We start from the raw sequence: 20825 nt of genomic DNA, 5'->3' as shown, positions 1-20825 counted from the left end.
AAATTAGAAAGGCTTTAAATTTGCAAAATAACCCAATTCTTTATGGTTAAATATATTGCACGAACATTAAATCTAAAGTTGTAATTTTATTTTGCATAGAACCGGTTTGGGGACAATCAGATTTCAATTTCTTGCTTGCAATATATACTTTATTTTCTTTAATATATCAAATACACCCACACAAAATAACACAGGAAAGCGTACATAAATATTTATACATACATATCAAGAAGACAAGCCAAGAACTGTAATTCTAGTAAGACAATGTGTGTTGATATTTTTACTAGTGCAAATTGAAAGCTAGTTTCATTTTCAGATGAAATACAATAATCGATTGCTTTTTGCAATGGCAATAATGTAAACTTATTTCCTTGGATATGAATTTAATTTGAATTGGTATTTTCAGATGCCGATCGACATTGGTGTTACCCAGTAGTGCTGCTTAGATGTTTCATTCACCGTCCATGTACTGCTGAAGGTAAGTACCAGATATTTCATTTATGGAAATTCCAGTGAATGTTTTGTCTACATTTTTCTCATTGTGTTAATAAGTAGAAGATAACGCTTGGTTCAAACCATGCACACCGTGTAAAGCTCTTTTAGAAATTGACCATAATCAGTTCAAAATGTTTTTCGTGCATACTGACAGCAATGGATTCAATCGCGTCAAGTTAGGGATTAGCTGAATTTTTCGGCTTGAGGGTGAAAGGGTTGTGCTGGCTTGTTGTTGCTTTGTAAGTTGGATGAACCGAAGCTGCCTGCTACGTTGGATGAACCAAAGCTGTTTGGTACGTTGGTTGAACCAAAGCTGTTGGGTACGTTGGATGAACCGAAGTTACCCCCTGAGCGTCCGTAAGTAGGGGTGGCTGGGGTCGGGTAGTGTCCTGTTTGCTCATAGTTCACCTGCGCCTGGTATCCTCCCACCTGGTCAACGGTGTATGTCACCCTCTGGAGGCGACCGTCTGGCAACAAGGCGAAGTAGGTTCCTCTTGCATTGTCACCATCGCGGTTCTCGGTGTGGCCGAAGTTGGTTCCAGTCTGGTCATCGTTTACTTCATAAGAGAACTCGTAGCGAGCTGGCTCCTGCAATGAAATAAACTAACTGTAATATCATTGAGGTACAGAGAACTTCAAACTTGCTCGATTTAGCTTCCTAATTTACTAAGTTTCCATTCCTGTCTTAAATCATAGCCAAAGCTTTGATTAAGATATCTCGGAATTTCGACCATGTGAGTTCTGGAAATATTTCCGGAACACACTTGCTCCATATCGATAGGAAATCTGTTCTCCAGTCGAGAATAATCAATTTTAACTCGGCTTCGTATTGGACACAGTGGTCAAACACAACGTCATCGTCATTTGCTTCAAATTCTGTACCCTCCGCTGTCCCGTGCCTGTAACGTTGTTTTGAGTGCAAGGTACATCCTTCTCGAATGTGTCGATTTTAATTTCATCGGACACATTTTAAGCTTCCCAACTATGTATTATCGCCATGTTAGGAGACGATGACAGTATTTTATCAATTATTTTTTAGCTTTTTGAGAAGAGCGGGTCTTTTCCACTTTTACTGAGGAAGTTTTAATGCCTGCCTACCATGTTTGCATTGTGTATGTTCTGTGCAGGTCCCTTTACTTTACAACGTTAAACTTTTATACAACTTTAAGGTAAAGATTTTGAGATAAGGGTTTTTCCCCTCGTATACTTTGAAGGGTGCAAAAATGAACAAAGGTGTCGACACACCAGAAAACTTTAACTCATTCATATATTTTATTCGTAATATCTAGCAAGACATAATTTAATCTATAGCCTATTTTACATTATCCTGTAACTTTTCCTCAGATACAGAAACAATACACATTAATATGCCCAATATACAGTACAATATTATTGTATCTTCCTCGAAACTCTATGAAAATAGCCAGAAACTAAGATGGCTTTTATCATTCACATGAGTTATGAGGCTTCTCTGATGACGTAGTGACAACGCTGTCGCCTTGTAATCGAGGAGTCATGGGTTCGATCCCAGATGGATAGACTAATTGCGAATGGACCAACAGTTTAAAGTGAGATCCGAAACATTATGTTCCTCCAGCCTGTATCGAACACAGAACTCCTTGATTAAAAAGATGACCACGTCCCCATTGCGCCATCTGGGAGGCCCGTATCTCAAACCTTACCTAGCTCTCTAGCGGTTGGAAGTATTGCATGAATACATTGCTTCCAAAATGTATGCATTCATTTTACACATAATTTTCCTAATTTGTCTATCTCTTAAATGCAAAAATATCTTCACTGAGTTATTTCTAAACAAAAATGTCTCTCTTTATAAGCCAAGTGTCTGTACAATGTTTCGAACTTTGGTATCCGATTTGCATTGCTTGCAGAAATAACACTACTTCCGAATGGTAGTTGCCACTACTTGCACACATTTCCTGTGGCTGAATATTAAAATAGAAGTCCTTTGTTCACAGTTCTATTATTATCATTAAAAGGAAACATTGGAAGATGAGAGAAGAAGGTTTAACTGAAAATGTACTGTTTAAAGTGTAGTGGAACAATTATAATGCAATGGAGACTCGGGAAAGAAAATCTTGCTCCAAAAAGTCTTGATCAAATCCCTCGATAAACTTTAAATATGTGTATATCTATCTATAAGAGTGTTATATCCGTTTAAGAAACTTCTACTGTATTTACCAGGCAGACTTCGGTTTTTCACTGATTTTCATGTGAATTCTGAGGTACTTCTGCGAACACATACTGTACATGCAGCACCTACCATTCGTTTCTGCTAGGTTTCATCCTACCATTCGTAACCAACGGTGGATATACGAGGTGTTACACTTACATCCCCGTAACAGCGCCAACAAAGGACTACGGAGACCCTGCAGTGAATTGTCTTACCTCTTGATTGAGTCCTGGTCTTCCATAGCTAGGAGATGGTGATGGGAAGTTGAGTCTAGGTGCTGTCTGGTGCTGCTGGCCAATAAGAGCCAGGGTTTTCGACCCAGCGGTTGGTGTTGCAAAAGTTGGAGTCCTGAATGCTGGAGGAGGCTCTGCAAAGGCCACGCCCAAAACAATTGCGAAGATTATGCTCTGGGAACAAAAAATACAATACGAGTAAGTTGGCGGCGTCCATTGTGGCTTTTGATTTTAATTTGACACTAAACTGTGTATTGTGTTGTCTCGTGTGGTGTGAATGGGGCAGGCAAGCCCGTGCTGATGTACCGATTCCAAAATTTTCGGACCAAGTTCCAAAATATACATAATAGTGTAAATACGCAAATGTTTTGCGATTTGCAATGGGAATGAAGCTACTTTGTTATTGTGATTGTTCGAGGAATCCTTAGTACACAAACTCGCTTAAGACGAACACTCGGTTAACATGAACAAAATGTTGGTCCCGGCAGGGATGTTATATCTTATAGAAAGTTCTATCGGTTAACGCGAATTTCGGTTACCACGAATTACGAACTGTTTTTTAGTCTGTAGCGTCATTAGATCTCATTTAACACGAACTTTCAAGCTTTTCCTCTGTCATTCCTCTGCTAGGTATGCAAGAAATCGCTCAACAATCTCTATCATCTTGTCAACAATCAACTTATACAGTATTACAACAAACAGATTCAGATCAACAATGTGTTCAAATGTGTTTTTCTATTCTTTAAAACATAGCCAGTACGAGTAACATCAAGATAAAAACTTGGGTGCAATTGCTCGACAATCGCGATCATCGCGTCAACAATGAGCTTATACGCATTTATCCAACAAATTTAGTTGTGTGTGTCACAAATCGACCGCTAGTTGAAGCTATGGGTACAGTTGGCCGTGAAGTTACCAGGCATTTGTGTTCCCGCCTGCGACAGCGCAATATACAGGAATTCTTCACCAGAAAATTATCTGCGAGTACTTTTCTTAAACGTTAATTACCGTAGTACTGTAGTAGTGTTTTCTATGATGACATACATAATACGTATTGTAAATGGTTAATGTGTAGAAAGAACTGTATTGCAACAATAAAATTTGAGTCCCCGGTTAGCACGAATTTATTTAACACGAACTCTTGATTTTTCGGTCCCTTGGGATTCGTGTTAACGAGGGTTTACTGTATATTAAATAACCCATTCCTTAACAAAGTTGTTCAACTCCAAACGCATTTACTTCGTTGTCAAACGAAAGTCATTGTTCTTAATAATGCAAGTCAAAATGACGTCGAAAGTTAGGGTTAACCAAATAAATGTTTTAAATGTAAAGAACCCTCGATAAAATTTTAAAATTCTTTATTTTGTGTGTCTTGTATTGTGTTAACGTCAACTCTTTACGACCTCCGAAAATAATACACTGCAAATCATATATGTACTTACACCAGTTTTTTTTCTTTTTAAATTATAAATAATCAACTGTATTGTATTGGAAAGACTAATCTTTTTTAAAGCTTGAGATATGAAAACAAACAATTTTGTTTCGAGATTTTCAATACAGCTTAGCTTTTGAGAGAAACAATGCATAGTATCCAATTCAGATTGATCCTTAAAAAGGAATATATGGAAAGAACTAATGGTAAGATATTATCGTTCACTTACCTTCATCTTTGTATTCTTGGTCTTCTCTGATCTCGTAAGTCTGCCATAGAACTGTTCTGTTACTCTTTATATAGCTGAACTTTCACTACCCTCCTTCTTTCCCCCCAGAAGAATTCTAGGAATCAGGGCAGATGAGTAACTTTGGTTGTTTTGAATTGAATCGACTGCTCCTCGTAGGGTTTGCCTCCTTGATCATGTCCCGTTGTCATGCTGCACACGAACTCGGATTTTACAACATAGCAGGGTGTGTTTTGAGTGAGAGGGTGTCTGCGGTGCGACAACTTTCTCGATGATTCTGCCCCACAATTGTGGATTCTGCCGTGAATATCATTCTTTCGGGGAGGTCGTACATAAATTCTTATGGCTTCATTGCATCTATCGATTGAGATTTTCTTTTCTTTGTCTAGCGACTTATCAATATGCTTCTCCAAACGAAGTTCTCCACGGAAAAACAAGATGTTTAATAGGGCAGAAATCACGTCGGGAATTTCATGTTAACTTCCAAACGGATATCCAATCGTTTTGATATTTTGGGGTTGGCCAAGACACTGGCGTACGCGTAATTGTTTTTCGGGAGGGCCTACATCCATAAAGGCTGCGACGCAATAATATATATATCCATATCTTGAACTTTGCACACTCAATCTGGCAATCGGGGGTGATTTTAAGGGGTTTTGCATCTACCACTCTAGTTTTCCCGAGTTCTTCACTGCTTTCATTTCAAAATGTTGAGTTCACTTTATTCACAGTTAGGCTAATCGGGACCGGACATACAGATTGAAGTGGGATCCGAACCACTATGTTCCTCAACCGGGTATCAAACCCGGGGCCCCTTGATTACAAGGCGACAACGTTATCACTACACCATCGGAGAGGCACATAAAAATGTTGATTTTCTCAAAATTTCGGAGGGGGCTGTAACCCCATCAGCATCTCCTTTGCGTACACCACTGGATCAAGATGTAACAAGTAATTCGGATGTTGATACGTGCAATAGTAGTTGAGTCGATCCACTTTCCCATGGATCAATTCATTTCATTTCTTATTTACAATGGAGGTTTTCTTATAGGTTTCTTATGAGTAGAAATAATAAAATGTGAAGTGGTAAAATATATATGTGTATTAAGAATATTGGCAAATAGAATACCGTAGTCACATACATACTGAAAAAAGAGCAAAAATATGCATAGATAACTCATACATCATATAAAATTTTAAAATTGAATTACAAAACTTCTACAAAATTTGTACCGAACTTTGCATGCACAATATTATACACACACTTATATCCACATTCAAGCAATGTACAAAGAATGCAAAGATATCTGATATTCCACAGAGTAACCTTGAGTGAAAAGCCATTTTTTAAAATTTTTCAATACTATGTAGTAAGTTATGTAAAAAAAGTATTTAAAAAATGACCGGAAGTAGCCCAGAGACGAAGTAGATGTGTAACATATTCCATAAATCAAGATTATAATGAACATATTATAATTGACTAAGTAATATCTCTTATTAGTAAAGTTGAAATGTAATGGAAAAATACACCAACATATGAGGTGTTCACACACTTACACACACGACATATGCTGCAAACATTTCTATTTGGGAAGGTTCCTAAGTGAATAGTAGACGCTTCATTTTCGGTTGTTGCTATTATGTACGGTATAACCAAGTTAAATTGCGTTACTAAACATGTGAGTGACACAGTGCTTTCAGTATTTGAACATTTTTTTGATTTGATTAATTGTAAATACTGTTCGTTTCGAACAGAAGTGCAATTCAAGCTGTCTTGGTTATTTCAAATAGGTTTTTTTTTTTTAAAAAAATCACATTACTAATTAGTTTTTCAGTTTTTGTACCCATTGAAATTCATATTTTTTTATTCTCATCTACCCAATTTTAATAAAAATTTATAAAAGTTAACTAACTAACTAACTCTCTAGCATTCTTAAACCCGAAGGTTCATGGCTGCAGCAACACAGGCCTTCCATCTTTCCCTATCTTGAGCAAGATCTATATACTTTTTTCCACCCCTACCGATTTCCTTTAGGTCCATCTCAGCGTTGTCCCTCCATCTTCGTCTTGGCCTTCCTACAGGTCTCTTACCTTCAGGTCTCCCAACAAGAATCCTGTAAACTCCTCTTTCCTCTCCCATTCGTGCCACATGGCCTGCCCACCTAAGTCTTCTTGATTTAATTATTCTAATAATATCTGGACCTGAATGCAAATTATGTAGTTCTAAATTATGTAACCTTCTCCATTCACCTGTCTCCTCATCCCTTTTAGGTCAAAAGATTTTCCCAAGGATCTTATTTTCAAATACTCTCAATTTATGTTCCTCTTTCAATGTAAGGGACCAAGTTTCACACCCATATGATACTACAGGTAAAATTGATGTTTTGTATATTTTAACTTTTAGTTTCTTAGATATTAAACGAGAAGGCAAAAGTTTATGAAGAGAGAAGTAACATGCATTTCCTAAATTAAGCCTACTTTTTATTTCCTCTTTAATAAAATTTTCATTTGTTAATATTACTCCTAAGTATTTGAATTTGGAAACTGGTTCAAACGAGTTGTTATCAATAATAGATTTTGATTATTACCTAACACTTGGTTTCAGCCTGTAAGCATATATTTAGTTTTCTCTTTGTTAACTTCCAAACCTATCTCTTTAGCAGTTTTGAAAAATATTTTAGCATTATTCTTAATTGTATCGTATTTATATCATCCCCTAATAAGTCTAAATCATCTGCATTTGCTAACAACTGAGTCATACCATTTAATTTTAGTCCTTCTTTAGTTTCTTTTACCTTCATTTTAACCATAAAAGTTAATGATTTTTTAAAAGTATTTCTGACGAAGGCAGAGGAAAGGAAGGCACAGATACTGGACACGCTAGAAATATAACTTCGAACGCACTATAATACAATGTAAATAAACTTATGTATAATCTTGATATACACAGCACAAAAATTGAAACACTATGTTTCTGATATTTCATGGAATTATTTTAAATAAGCCCTATTTGTAGAATGTGTCCTGCTATGACTGCTCGGTAGATTAGGGTGTTGAGTGGTCAGCTCAACATATCACCGTAGATTCCGGGTTCGAGACTTGGCTTGAAAATGGTTATTCTGTTGTTTTCGATCACTAATTTAAACTACTCCTCTTCGTCGTGACATATGTGCAAAAGTGGTGGAGGAAGAATAATATTCCAGTTCATTTGTAGGTAGGTATCTTTGCATGTTAATTGGTAAGAAGTAGAAACATGCTCACAATTATGATTCGAAGTCGATGATTTCTTTCTTCTAATTTATTAATTTTTGCATAAGAACCAAATGAATTAGTCCAAAAATTTATACGCAAATTAATTGTGTGTGAGTAATTAAACATTAAATAATATCAAAATAATAATTATAGAAACAAGCTATATTGTTACAAGTTATATAGGCAGCTTTTGAAGTGGAAAAAATTAGCTGGAGGGATGTTTGTTCGAGCGTTGGTGATAGCTGCGGGTACGATCTTATGATTTAACGCAGTGGCGACGATTAGGCTTTGAATTGCTATGCACAAACAATGCAATATCATTTACAAAATGCACTGTATAACTGCTTCTTTATGATTTTGTAAAATTCGTTCCATTGTTATAACTGTAATATTCTTCAAACTAGAAGTAAATGTCTGAGGAAGGGAGCGTGTGTTATCCCGAAACATAAGAGCAAGAATTGAGCTTGTATGCTTGTAAGAACCGTAAACAGCAAAAGAAAATAATTATACATTGCAATTCTTGCTCTCTGCGTCCAGACTTATTTTTCTGACGTCATTGCGACATTTAAGCAAGGAAAAACATCCCATATGAATTTCCATTATCATGTTTAGCAAGGCAAATATATCCATAACACCGTAAGCGCAGTTCCATCTTTAATGCGTACCAGCGTTACACTGTACGCTGTGATTTACATTCACCTTGACCTACCTTCGCCGCACCGTATTTCGAATGCGTAACGCATCTGGATGGGACGATGACGTTATTTATAATAGCCTAGCGGATCTTCAACCAAAAAGCGATTTGAATTCCGCCTCCCTTCCATGATCTTGACGAACAACTTTCGTTGTTTCACAAACAGTGCCTTCGGATGTAATCTATTACGCTCTTCAGACAACAATGCACACCTTACCTCCCCGGAGACTGTTTGTGACCTATATTTCAGGAGTTCCAGCATTTGCACATACGAACAAAGGCATTTGGAATTTCTCAGCGAGAATCCGAGAATGTGAGTACAATGAACGATGGTAGGTAGAATCATGAATAGGGAATTAGGTGGCAATGGTTCAAACGACCGAGGATATCAGTGGGTATTGTGAGACTAGAAGTTCACATACCTGGAAATGTTCCTGTTTCTTGCCGATGTGAATATATGAGCGGTATCAACTTTTTAATGTAGTAGACACTCTCATACAATATAAGACCGTCCCTTTAAATCATCCTTCATCAATTTAAGAAAAATCAAATACTACCTCTTACCGCCTGACTCTCACGCGGGAGACCCGGGTTCGATTCCCGGGATGGGTGATCTAAGGTCGGCATTTTTCCAGTCTTGTCTCCGTATAAAGCGGCTCTGGGGCTCACCCAGCCTCAAATCAATGGTTACCTGGGGGTAACCCTGGGGATAAAGGAGCCTGGAACGTGGTGCTGATCACATCTCCTCCAAAGCGACCGAGATAGAGAATATGTGGCCTTACCCCTACATCTCCTACATTTACCTTCATGGCACGATGGCACGGGGAACTTTACCTTTACCTTACCCCTTACAAATGAGTTGATTGCTCCTTAACCTCACACCCACTAAAGCATTATTTTACATTTTGTGTTTTTAATGACAGAAATTAATAAAACCTTGACCTCCTCCCTTAAAGTTAAAATATATTGGACGCGGACCATCTCAAGGGATTTGATTGATTTTGTTTATTTTTTCTTCGCTTTTATGCTACTTTCGACAAATCGCGAAGATGAGGATGAGTGATAATATGGCGAAATTGATTAAGAAAACCCATACCCAAGGCCGTCCGGGATTCGAATCCAGGACCCCTGACGTCGTAGCGCATCGTGCTAACCGCTCCGCCACTGAGGTAAGCACCTTATGGGGACTGTGGAATTTTCTACCTACGCATGCGTAAAATGATCCTCCAATGAAGATGTGGTGTGTGCTAGATGATCCTGGAACCACTTAATAAGTGAATATCTTAGATACAATATATTTACATTACTTGAAAGTTCCCATCCGTATGAAACAAGAAACCGTAGGTTGGTTTCCTCCATTGGTGGAAGAAACCTTCCGGCTACTTCCGGTTTTCTCACGTGCATGTACTCGTAATGCATACGTAGGCTAAATATTTTGCAGAACAGTGCAGTCAATAATTCTCTCTCTCTCTCTCTCTCTCTCTCTGCACGTCCGTGTCTGACGAAGTAAGAAACCACAATTTTTCACACACAAAATGCACAAGTACTAATTCAAAGGGCGATAGCTGTAAAATAATCGTGCTCTTCATATCTATTTCATTCCAGACCAGGATATTAATTTACAGGAGAAAGACAGTTCCTGGACACGTACGTTACTTTCACTTTAATTTTGGCTCCTGCACAACTCTGGGTATTGTCTCGTACATGTGATCAATAATAAGTGGCTTCTCGAGAAATACACAAGTCTTAGGGTATTCCTCAGTTCCAGTAATATGGTCGAAGGTTCGTGTGGACTTTGTAATTCAAGAATAGCTTCCTCCATTGTCGATTTCCCTTGGGAGGAAGATAGCGCATGACTCTACAAGTCAAACAATAACTTACAGATAGATTGCAGTGGCACGAATATTTATATATATATATATATATACACACACATTAGTGTTCTAAAGGTTAGTTACTGAATTGCTATAGGACTTGGAGAACATGGCAGTTCTAAGAACAAATACGAAGGGTGATCAATTTTCTGTTTCCACAATTTTCTTTTCGATGTGACTTTCCATTGACAGCTTCATCAGCATTGTTGGTTAATTGGGCTAATTGTTGTGTCAGTTCATAAGGGTTCGACCAAATTTGTAGTAACATTCTCTCCCCACTCGCTCTTTCTCTCTCTCTCTCTCTCTGCCTCGCTCTTAAAACCGCCAACTGTTGAGTAATGTTTGCTTAACGTAAACAATTGCTGACGCAAAACTTCGCTGGAGAAGCAATTATCTGAGTAAGATTAATGCCAAACAAGAGGACATATATTGCCACAAATCGATATGAGAGGCTTGTAGGCGTATTCATTTTATAGTCACCAAATAGCTGTATTTTTGGTTTTCATCTGCTTTAGATATCACAAAGCCTTTTTCTTTTGTAATGTAAGTGACACATATTCTTACTATGGATCTTCATAGACTTGTCTAATAACGATAAAGAAAAATATTAATGGACTTCATAATGTAATTTCATATAACTATTATAGAAGTTAAGAAGCCTTTGATGCATTTTATATTATAATGAGATATGCTCAAGAAACTTACTGTAGCGGATGAATTTGGATAGAGATAATTAAACAACCATCAGTAGCAGAGAATATTTTTCATACTCCAGTCTATTCTTACTAAACTATGAGAACAAAGGTTTTGGCATGGATATATATAATAATAATCCTGTGCGTTACAGCCCATGAAGGGCCTTGGCTTACCTACCGACTGCCGGTCTCCCTACCACGCTTTCCTTCGTCACCTCTAAGCGTAGACATCTTCAACCAGGATTGGAATAGTCGGGGGGTCAGCCCGACGTATCCGTTATAGTAGGTCTGCGTGACCGGATTACGCTTACTCATTCGAAATTTCCCGAGACTGAACCCGGGATCGAATCCATGCCTTCCCGCAGTCGCCATCCAAAAGCAAGATGCCTTAGACCGCACTGCCACGGAGGAGGACGGATATATATATATATATATATATATATATATATATATATAATAGGCCTATATATCAAACAAGCCTTAAAATATAATATTAAATGTATTGCCATAATTTTGAATAATGAGAGAACTTTAAAAAAATATTTTCGTCGTGACAATTGATATGAATCTTCAACTTTGTGGGTTTATATAATTTTATTACACAAGCATATCTTCACTGCAGTTCCAGTTCATATATTGATTAAACCATTTGAGATTATCAATGTCGATACAATCGCAAAATGAAAAAATAATACATGAAAACTTTTAGTTTTCACTTATTAATATATATTAGTTTATCATTCTCAACAAGATCGTATTTTCTCTAATAATTATATTTAACATTATACTATTCGTTAATTAAAAAAAGAAGATATATACTCATGACATAAATTAATTTTTATTTCAATTACGGAGAAATATATATCACATTATAAAATCACATTTATTTTTTACAAATATAACAGGGTGCTCAGAAAAATACTGATAATTTATTATGGTCAGAGATTATTCTTTCTGAGAACGTTATCACTGGGTGTTGGTTATTGGAAAATAGTAGTAGCTTGTTTTTGCAGACGTTTAACCACAATGATTTTTTTTCATTTGCCACCGCAAAAGGTTCTTGAAGGATTTACGAGACCAGTCTACTTTTTAAAGATGCGAATCAATGGTGCACGAATCAAAGGCGATCCATAAATGGGCACTGGAGCTGGTGGAGCTGGAATGGGCTCTGCATCCTGGAATTGAACCTCCGCCACATATCCGTTCTCTCCTGCGCGGTAGCTGACTCTCTGGAGTTGTCCATTGGGCAAGAGGACGTAGTACACACCCGTGGCAGCTCCGCGGGTACGAGTTTCCCGGTGGCCAAAAGTCGACCCAGAGTCAGGTTCGTTAACGTCATATTGGAACTCGTAGTTGGCACCCTGCGAAAACAGCATTAAGAGTATAATAATTCTTGAAGCGTTCCTGGCGGCGAATTATGAAGAGTTTTCCCGGAACATCAACCAGGTGATTCCCGGATAGGCTTCCGAGAGTTAACGTCCTTCTCATCTTCACCTCAATCCGTGAAGATGAGAGTGACATTAGCTCTCGGAAGCTCTGAAGCTTATCCGGAAATCACCTTGTTGATATCCCGAGAAAAGCTCTTTATCATTAAGTCCATTTCTACAATTACTGTAACGCTAAGATTTTTGATGAAGTCTAGTTGGATTTGGATATCCTATACTTGCCAAATTTCGAAGAGTTGTGCGGGCAAAGATGATATTCCGTATGAATTTATAAGGTGATTTTATGTAAGTACTGAAAATTATTTTGAATGCGCGCTTGAATCCAGGCAAAAATATGTATTTGTACAAACGAATCCGTCAGACAATTTCATAGAAACAACAACTTACTAAGCACAAAATCTCTGATAACGCATATTATTCCAGTCTGCGATCTAATATCACCAATAGTATCCGTGTACCGAAAATGTAAATTGCAAGATATTGATCAAAATTCGTTTCATCTCCAGCAAGTAAAATTTGGAATCAGCGTGCTGTAAACTGCAGAATGGAGAGAAATTTGTCCAACATTAAACAGAAAATTAAGATACTAACCGATGAATACTCACATCGTCGTCCTTCACTTACGTTATTGCCCCTCTCCCATATGCATGCGAAACTATTTACATACTTTTTCTTGTTGTGCTTTTAGAATTATATACAATTGTAATTATATAGTATGACTATGTATAGCTTAGCACGTTAATGTGTGTAGAGCAAAGATCAGTTTTACATAGAGAATCAGTAGAGAGTAAATTGCAATCTTAACTGTGACCCTACTGCAAAACTAATAATAACCAATATATATATATATATATATATATATATATATATATATATATATATATATATATATATATATATATTACATTGCAACCCTGGCTTCAGAAAACAGTCTAAATTGAGACATAACCCTCCTTAGGCTCCATTCTACTTGTAAGTGCATACAAACATTCTAGAATATTCCTAGACAAAGAACTTAAGAATTTATGCTAAGAGTTGTGTCGTGTGTGATGTGTTGTCACACTCTAGAAAGGTTTACGAGATCCTGGAGAATGACATACGAATTGTTGCTTTTGAATATTAACGCACACTCTATTCTGGGAATGCAATGATGAGTGTGGAAGAACATAGTCATCTGTGATATTAAGGTAATTTACTCGTACAAACTGTTTTTAAACATTCTTTTCATTTATAGAGATCCTACCAGTAATGTATGGAATTTGTGGTGAATTGAAATACACATGTAGACACATGGACGTATATGTTGATCTTGATTTATTTTCTTTAGCGTCGCTTTCGTGCCACTTTAGGCTAATCGCAACTATGAGGATGAGTGATGATATGATGAAATTGAAGGGACACTCGCAAAGAACAACCATATTCAGGACGGGATTGTAACCCGGGACTCCTGGCGTCGTTGCGCGCTGTGCAAGCCACTCCGCCACTTGACCGTATATAAGGGGAGGGTTTAACTGGTCCAAATTCGTCCGTTTGGTTTAGTAAACATTTCGCATACTAATTGCATATTAATAGTATAGTATAATCAAAGAAATATCTCAAAATTGGTCAGAGCACTACATTTGTTGACATCACTGTGAATTGGTAAGATGGACTAAACTACATTTTAATATGGAGACGATGAGTATGTTTACTTACGTTTCAATTTCACAGCGTCTTACACCTTACGATCCATATTTGAGACCGCATTACCACAGAAAAATTACGGTTAAACGTGTACTACAGGCAGTGATGTGCGTTTACGCGTAAACAACGGTAGTCTACATTCTACACGTAGACTATTTTATACACGTAGATGACGTAATCTATGTAAACAACATGGTGAAAGGTGATAAACTTAGCAAAGGGCGCCGTGGAAGTAGAACAAAATTATACTGCGTTTCAGTTGCTGATGTGTGAGGAGAACTTTTCATACGCTCCCTTCCAAATTCGAACAATTTCTCACCTAGGAAAAGAACCTAACAAAGGAAATATTCTAGTGTTTTATGGGGAAAAGACTAATTTTGCCTCACGACTGTCATTTTTTTTTGCATACTATTTATCATCTTCCATAGTTGATGATAGAAGGGAAGATAAATTTTGTTGTAAATGGGATTCTTTTCAGTTTGTTAGGAACCAATATAATTAAAAATGTCACTTTTCTTTCATTAAGGCCTTGATAATTAATTTTAATGCACTTTAGATTGTCTACGTAGTCTATGTAAACTACAACCCAATGTAATCTACGCGTAGATTACGTGTAGACAACGCATGTAGACGTAAACTTATAGTGTACGGCACATGGCTTCGAGCGAATATCGCTCATTTTGACTGTTCTCAATTCAAAGCTCTCAATTCCGTACGCTATTTAGCGTTGTTCGTGTGAACTAATTGGCAATCAAGCGAAATCCTCTCGCTGCAGCACTCTAATACACACCATGTGCAGACACGATATAAAATTTAATGCAAAATTCTGATTCATATTTTCACTTGCTGTATATTCCTCACATTCATCATATTTTAGATATCATAATTTTGGTGCTTATCTAAGGCTTAAAATCTTAATATCATACTTGAGCTCAAGTTTCAAGGCTGCATAATTCAAGTAATTCCGAAGAATGGTTGGATTGAGAGCGACCTTTATCTAATTTCTATTCAAGCACATCAAAGAAGATATAAATAAACTTCGTACCTCAGCATCTGGGTCAGCTTCTGTTGTAGGTTCCTCGGTTGTGGTTGTAGCATCTGTTGTTGTGGTAGATGCTTCAGTTGTTGTGCTGGTGGGTTCCTCTGTGGTTGTTGGAGGCCCGTACTCTTGATCCGGAGCGGGGTAATGGTAGCCCTCGCTCTGACTTTGTCTGGCGGGTAGGAGGAATGCTTTAGCCGGGCGCCACCCGGATGGTGCGTACGGTGCAGCCGGTGCCTGGTAGTTGCTACGGAACCGCTGAGGACTAGCAACTGCAATTGCTAGCAGCACAGACAAAATCACCAAAACCTGTAATGAAGAAATTAATATTGACTAATAGAGGTTATGCTATATATATCTTCGATTTCGATTGGACTATATTAATGTAACACTTTCTGTTGGTGTGCCTAAATACACCATGTGGGAGAGAATTCAAGCCGGAAAGGATGGCGTACATCTATCATAGAGCTCATTACTGCCTTTTGATCCGTTTCAAGCAAGAAAAACTTATGTTCGGCGGGACCTACATCCACATTGAGATGGTACAATTTAATCGGTTGCTTTAAATTCATCCAATAACCGAAAACAAATGCCAATAGTAACTCTCAACAACTTTTCAGGAGAAATAATGCATGGTACGAATACATTCACTTGTCTCAAGCGTCAAGAGTGGCTATAGTTCAATCAAAATAGTATTTTCTGACCAGATACAATGTGTTTATTTTGAATTTTTGTTTGAAGTCCACTTTGAGCACACATAGGCTAATCGGTTCCGGACTTACAGTTTAAAATTGGATTACAAGACGGCGATGTTATCATTATGCTATCAAGCAGACCATGCATTTATTCATGATGTTATTTATTAGTGAATGGTATTATAATACTCGTATACATGTAGTTTATAAGTAGGGTTTGTTGGATTAGATACCATTGACTCTTACATTCTAAATATAGTCCGTTCGAGTCTTGTAAAGATGGATCATACAGAATTTCTAGGACGCTACTGGTATTCTTAATATATTATGCTCTATTTGCATAGTTCTTTACCCTGGTTTAGTTTTTTTAGTGGTGGCTAGGAGAGATACAGCTAATAGACAGTTTGAAACCAGATTTTCAGCAGCATGTCTGTGGTGAATGGAAAAAATATTCAGTGCACCGCCTCCAAAATATCATTCTTTGCACTCATAAATTTTAACACCATTTATATCACCATTAAGCCTTCTTTCCATGGTATGAAAAACTCAATATTCTGACCAAGGCAGAAATTTATTTTATTTTAAAACATAAACTAAACATAAAGTTTCAACCTTCTAGCAAGGTCTTCTTCAGACTCTGTACCAAGTACAAATGAAACAAGGTACAAAAACAGGAAGATATATATACACAAAAATCACTCCCCTCCAGACACAAGATTATTAGAAACATTATCTGGAACATTCCAGCAGGTGGCCGGCCTTCCCTTGTCAACTGTACTTTCACCTGACAGGCGATTTAGCTAAACATTTCCTTTCATCTGGAAAGTGGTTGGACTCTTTATCTCATTCTCTTTTTCCTTTCTTTCTTCATTCCTCTTTCGCTCTTGTCCTTTCCACTCTTTCTAACACCTTCTTCCATTATTTGTTTATCTTGAGTCCCCCATTCCAGTTCATTGTGTCTTCTTCTCCTTTCTTCTCTATTTCCTTGGCCTCCATCCATTCATAAATTTGTCTGTTATGAAGTCCAAGTGCAATGAAAAAAGTGGTAGCACATTTGATTTGCCATTTCTACCATCGCTACCGACATGCTTGATTTGATTTATTTTGATTTTTATAATTTATCGTCGCTTTTCTGCCACTTTTGGCTAATCACGACGATGAGGATGAGTGATGAATGATGATATGGATGAAAGGAAACCCACAAAAATACTCATGTCCAGCCCAGGATTCGGAAGCCGAAACCCCTGGTGTAGTAGCGCGCTGTGCTAACCACTGCGCTACGGAGGATGGCACTACGGATATGCTGCAGAACACCTAGCTTCAAGCTAAACATCAGCCAGAAACTCTGTGACGCAAAAGGAGCACAAGTTAATGTGTACTGATTTTTCCAATAAATGTGGCAGTTTACTGGTACTTACATGTATACACATAACCCTTTATGTAGATTAACAATAGTGTAGGGATGCGAGCTATTGTTAGTTACAACGTTTTGATTATTGTTGTGCAGGCATATCAACAATATGTTTCAAGAATCACCATAGTTTTGGCTTGTATGTTGGATTTTACAAATTCATGCCGGTATCATTCTCCTTGAATTGTGTACGTAGCCGTGAGTATATATGCAATATGTGATGTGGTTGTATTTCACATAGTGGTCTCGCATATTATTTTGTTTTTAAAAGTTTGGATTGTAGCAATGCATTTTCTTTAAAAGTTTTTTTTTTAATTGTAGCAATGCATTTTCTTTTGAAACTTGTATTTAGCGCTAGTGACTCTTGTCATTGTACAACTGTTGCATTTTCACTATTTCACCCCTCGTTTTAGCTCCTGATTGTAAAGGAAAACTTGCTAACTTTTAAACTGAACTATATTTAAAATTTGTAACATTGTATTTAGTTTTCATAGAATATGCATGTCTGGTTACCAATGAAACATTTGTTCAATTTATTTAATTTTTTTTAAAAAATAAATTATTTCTGAAGATGGATTTCGATTTTATAGGAAGAATTCGAATATTAAAGACCATTCACCCTAAATTACTAATAGGCTTTCGTGGCACGAAAGAGCATATTCTTCTTGAAATTAAATTGCTCGTAGAAATTCTACAAGCGAATCCGAGATAATGTGTATCGATTCTGCCAAATAAATGTGGTTTGTGGCATTGGTGTGGCAAACAATGTATAGAGATTGATGAAAGAGGGACCATAAAAGATATATAAATGCAGAAAAAATGAAGTCGCTGGATCTCATACAAAAACAAAATCCCCTTTCCAAACAAGTTCAGAAAGTTTTCCGTTCAATAGATAAGGAGTAATATAAATATTCGTATACGACTTTCCGACAATAAAAACTCCTTAAGTAGTTAAAACAGATTGAATTTGAAACCCGTTGTAAAAAACTTCAACGTTTCTACTTCCAGTCGGGGAACAGTCGTAAAAGGATACGTTCTGGAGAAAATTTCAATGTTACAGAACTAGAAACTCTGAGCCTAGAAAGGTTTTCGAGGTTGTAAGAAACATGAAACTACTTATTTGTTCAGGATTTCCTTTTAGGTATTAGGTACATCAACTGATGCGACAAAACAGAGTTCACATATATCTTGGATATTACATTTTCAAAAATGCACAGTATAGTATTCTGATAGACATTTATTTGCACTAAAAGTTTATTACTTCTCTTCGATATGTTCTAGATCTCTGTGCAGTGGAACTGAACATTACCGACGTGACGATTACAAACGAACTTGTAAGTTGTGTAAGTTAATGGTCAAAAAGTTAGTTGACAGAGAAAGGGTTTAGTAATGTCTTTAAAAGTTCTAGAAAGAAATAAAATAACAGAAGTGTAAATCTAAGACTAACTTTAAATGCCCCTGACAGTAATTTGCTCTTCCTTGCTCTAATACATAAGACATTCTATTTTATTGAGAGGGTCTTTATCAGCTAGATGCACTAACATTCTTTCCATATAAGTTTTGGTGGAGTAAAATCTGATAGAATATTCCTGATAGACTGTTCTTGGGAGATAATTTCCAAGTTGTAAAAGGTCTCAAACAAAATTTTATAAAAAAAATTGTAGATTTGTGGAAAAATGCAACCAACTTGACATATTTTGCTTTCATTGTTACTTAGTTCATTGTGTTCGTTACTTTCTTTTAGTCGTGCTAGTTCCCATTGGCAAAAGACACTTGCACTGAAAACGACTGTATTTTGGGAATACTTTTGGGAATATTCTTCACTATTTGTGCTATTATTGATTTTTAATGCTATTGTAAAGTTGGGCGTTTTTTTAAGTGTGGAGGACAAAGTCAAAGGAGAACAAATTGCAGATTGTGTAACAGAAATATCCATGTCGTTCTGCATGGAATATACATTATGCCGGTTGAAGAGGAAATAAGATGGAATAAAAAGCTGGTGAGAATAATCATTTCCGTCACTTTCTCAATGTTCTGTAGATTCTTTAGATTCTGGCAACTATAGAAAAGTGCTTACTTTTTTATCGAAACCTTATACTTCTTATGTACTTCCTTTTTTTCATTTAAAATTTCAGAATTAAGGACCCCAATCAACTTATTTACTTAAGTCGTACAGTTTGATGTTCCGTGTTCTTTCAAGAAAATGCTTTGAAACATTCTATTGAAAACATGAGACTAATTGACGAGTTTGACGTTGCATGTACCGACTAGTCAAACCCGAGGGCGATTGATTACCAGGTAGTATCATTCATCACAAGGATATTGAGACTACTTTCGAGTATGCAGCATTACAAAATATAAACTTACTTTGTTCTCAGATAGGCTATCTGGTCTGGACCTACAGTTTAACGTGGGACCCGAGCCAGTGTGAAATGAAAAATACTTCGAGTGACGATCAAATCCTAGTGTGAAATATGCTTGCAGTGATGATCTAACCCTGGACCTCTGGATTACACTACTTACAAAAAAACTTATCCAACTCTAAATTCATCCATTGAATCATTATTCGCAGAGGGCGAGCTGGTTTCTTTCAATACTACTGTTTACAAGAAACTTGACTAATTTCTAAATCCATTCATTGGAAAGTAAGGGCCATTTTTCACACAAAACAAGCTAGATATCTGAAAACAATATAATAAACCTTACTTTCTCAACTTTCCTTTTAAATGAAAAATACAATATGCAAATAAAATGTAATATTTACCAAAAGATCGTCTTACCTTCATCATTGGTTATCCGTTTCACAGATGATGAATGCACACCGACTGACGATGCTGTCACATCTAAGACGGTTTATATACAGTAGTTACTTGGGATTCGAAACCACAACTTTGAAGGACGACTCATTGTCCACTGCCAAGTACGTGTCGGACATAGACAAGTTCGTTCGGCAGTATTCCAGTCAAACGGCTGTCTGGCATTTCAACACCCTTTACGAAACGGGGCTCGAATAGGTATTGGCAGACAACACCGTCACATAACACTTTCATTGTTCTCTGAATTTGGAAGTTGGGTACACGTCATGGAGGATGTCCTCAACAATGCAACGAGTTGACATTGTGCATGCGACCTTGTCACAATACATGTTCTCAGTTCCATAAACGAAATGGGTGTGAAGTGCTGTTAGAAAATTAAATCATTATTGAACTTCTAAGAATCTAAACCAGTTTTGTGATCAAAATTTAAATGAAAATGGAATTGCAGATTCAGAGACAGGGTCGTTTGGTAGATGAAGCAGCATACTTTAATAAATGTACAAAATAATATAAAACAATTTTATAATTAATGCCACTGATGGTGGCTTAACGTCACGACCCAGCTCCACCGTCATCCATGCTACATTTATGCATTTTGTTATCAATCTCTGTCGATTTTCCAA

The 20825-nt window shown here is 36.9% G+C and overlaps 2 protein-coding genes across 2 annotated transcripts; both read right to left on the bottom strand.

The window, feature by feature from the left end:
• Nucleotides 1–355: 355 nt before the first annotated feature.
• On the bottom strand, nt 356–4586 carry LOC145978753 (uncharacterized). Its single transcript, XM_083111563.1, has 3 exons — nt 4581–4586; nt 2902–3093; nt 356–1083 (listed from the first exon to the last, which is right to left on the bottom strand). The coding sequence occupies exons 1-3, from the start codon at nt 4584–4586 to the stop codon at nt 679–681; spliced, it is 603 nt and encodes a 200-aa protein (XP_082967689.1). The 3' UTR covers nt 356–678.
• A 7390-nt stretch (nt 4587–11976) lies between these two features.
• Nucleotides 11977–20265, bottom strand: LOC145978604 (uncharacterized). Its single transcript, XM_083111324.1, has 3 exons — nt 20167–20265; nt 15287–15589; nt 11977–12474 (listed from the first exon to the last, which is right to left on the bottom strand). Exons 1-3 carry the CDS (start codon nt 20173–20175, stop codon nt 12196–12198), a joined length of 591 nt encoding a protein of 196 aa, XP_082967450.1. The 5' UTR covers nt 20176–20265; the 3' UTR covers nt 11977–12195.
• Between the last annotated feature and the right edge of the window lie 560 nt (nt 20266–20825).

This window comes from Lepisma saccharinum, chromosome 25 (genome assembly GCF_977018435.1).
Source record: "Lepisma saccharinum chromosome 25, izLepSacc3.1, whole genome shotgun sequence".
Taxonomy (NCBI): Eukaryota; Metazoa; Arthropoda; class Insecta; order Zygentoma; family Lepismatidae; genus Lepisma; species Lepisma saccharinum.
This window is presented reverse-complemented; position numbering and strand designations above follow the sequence as displayed.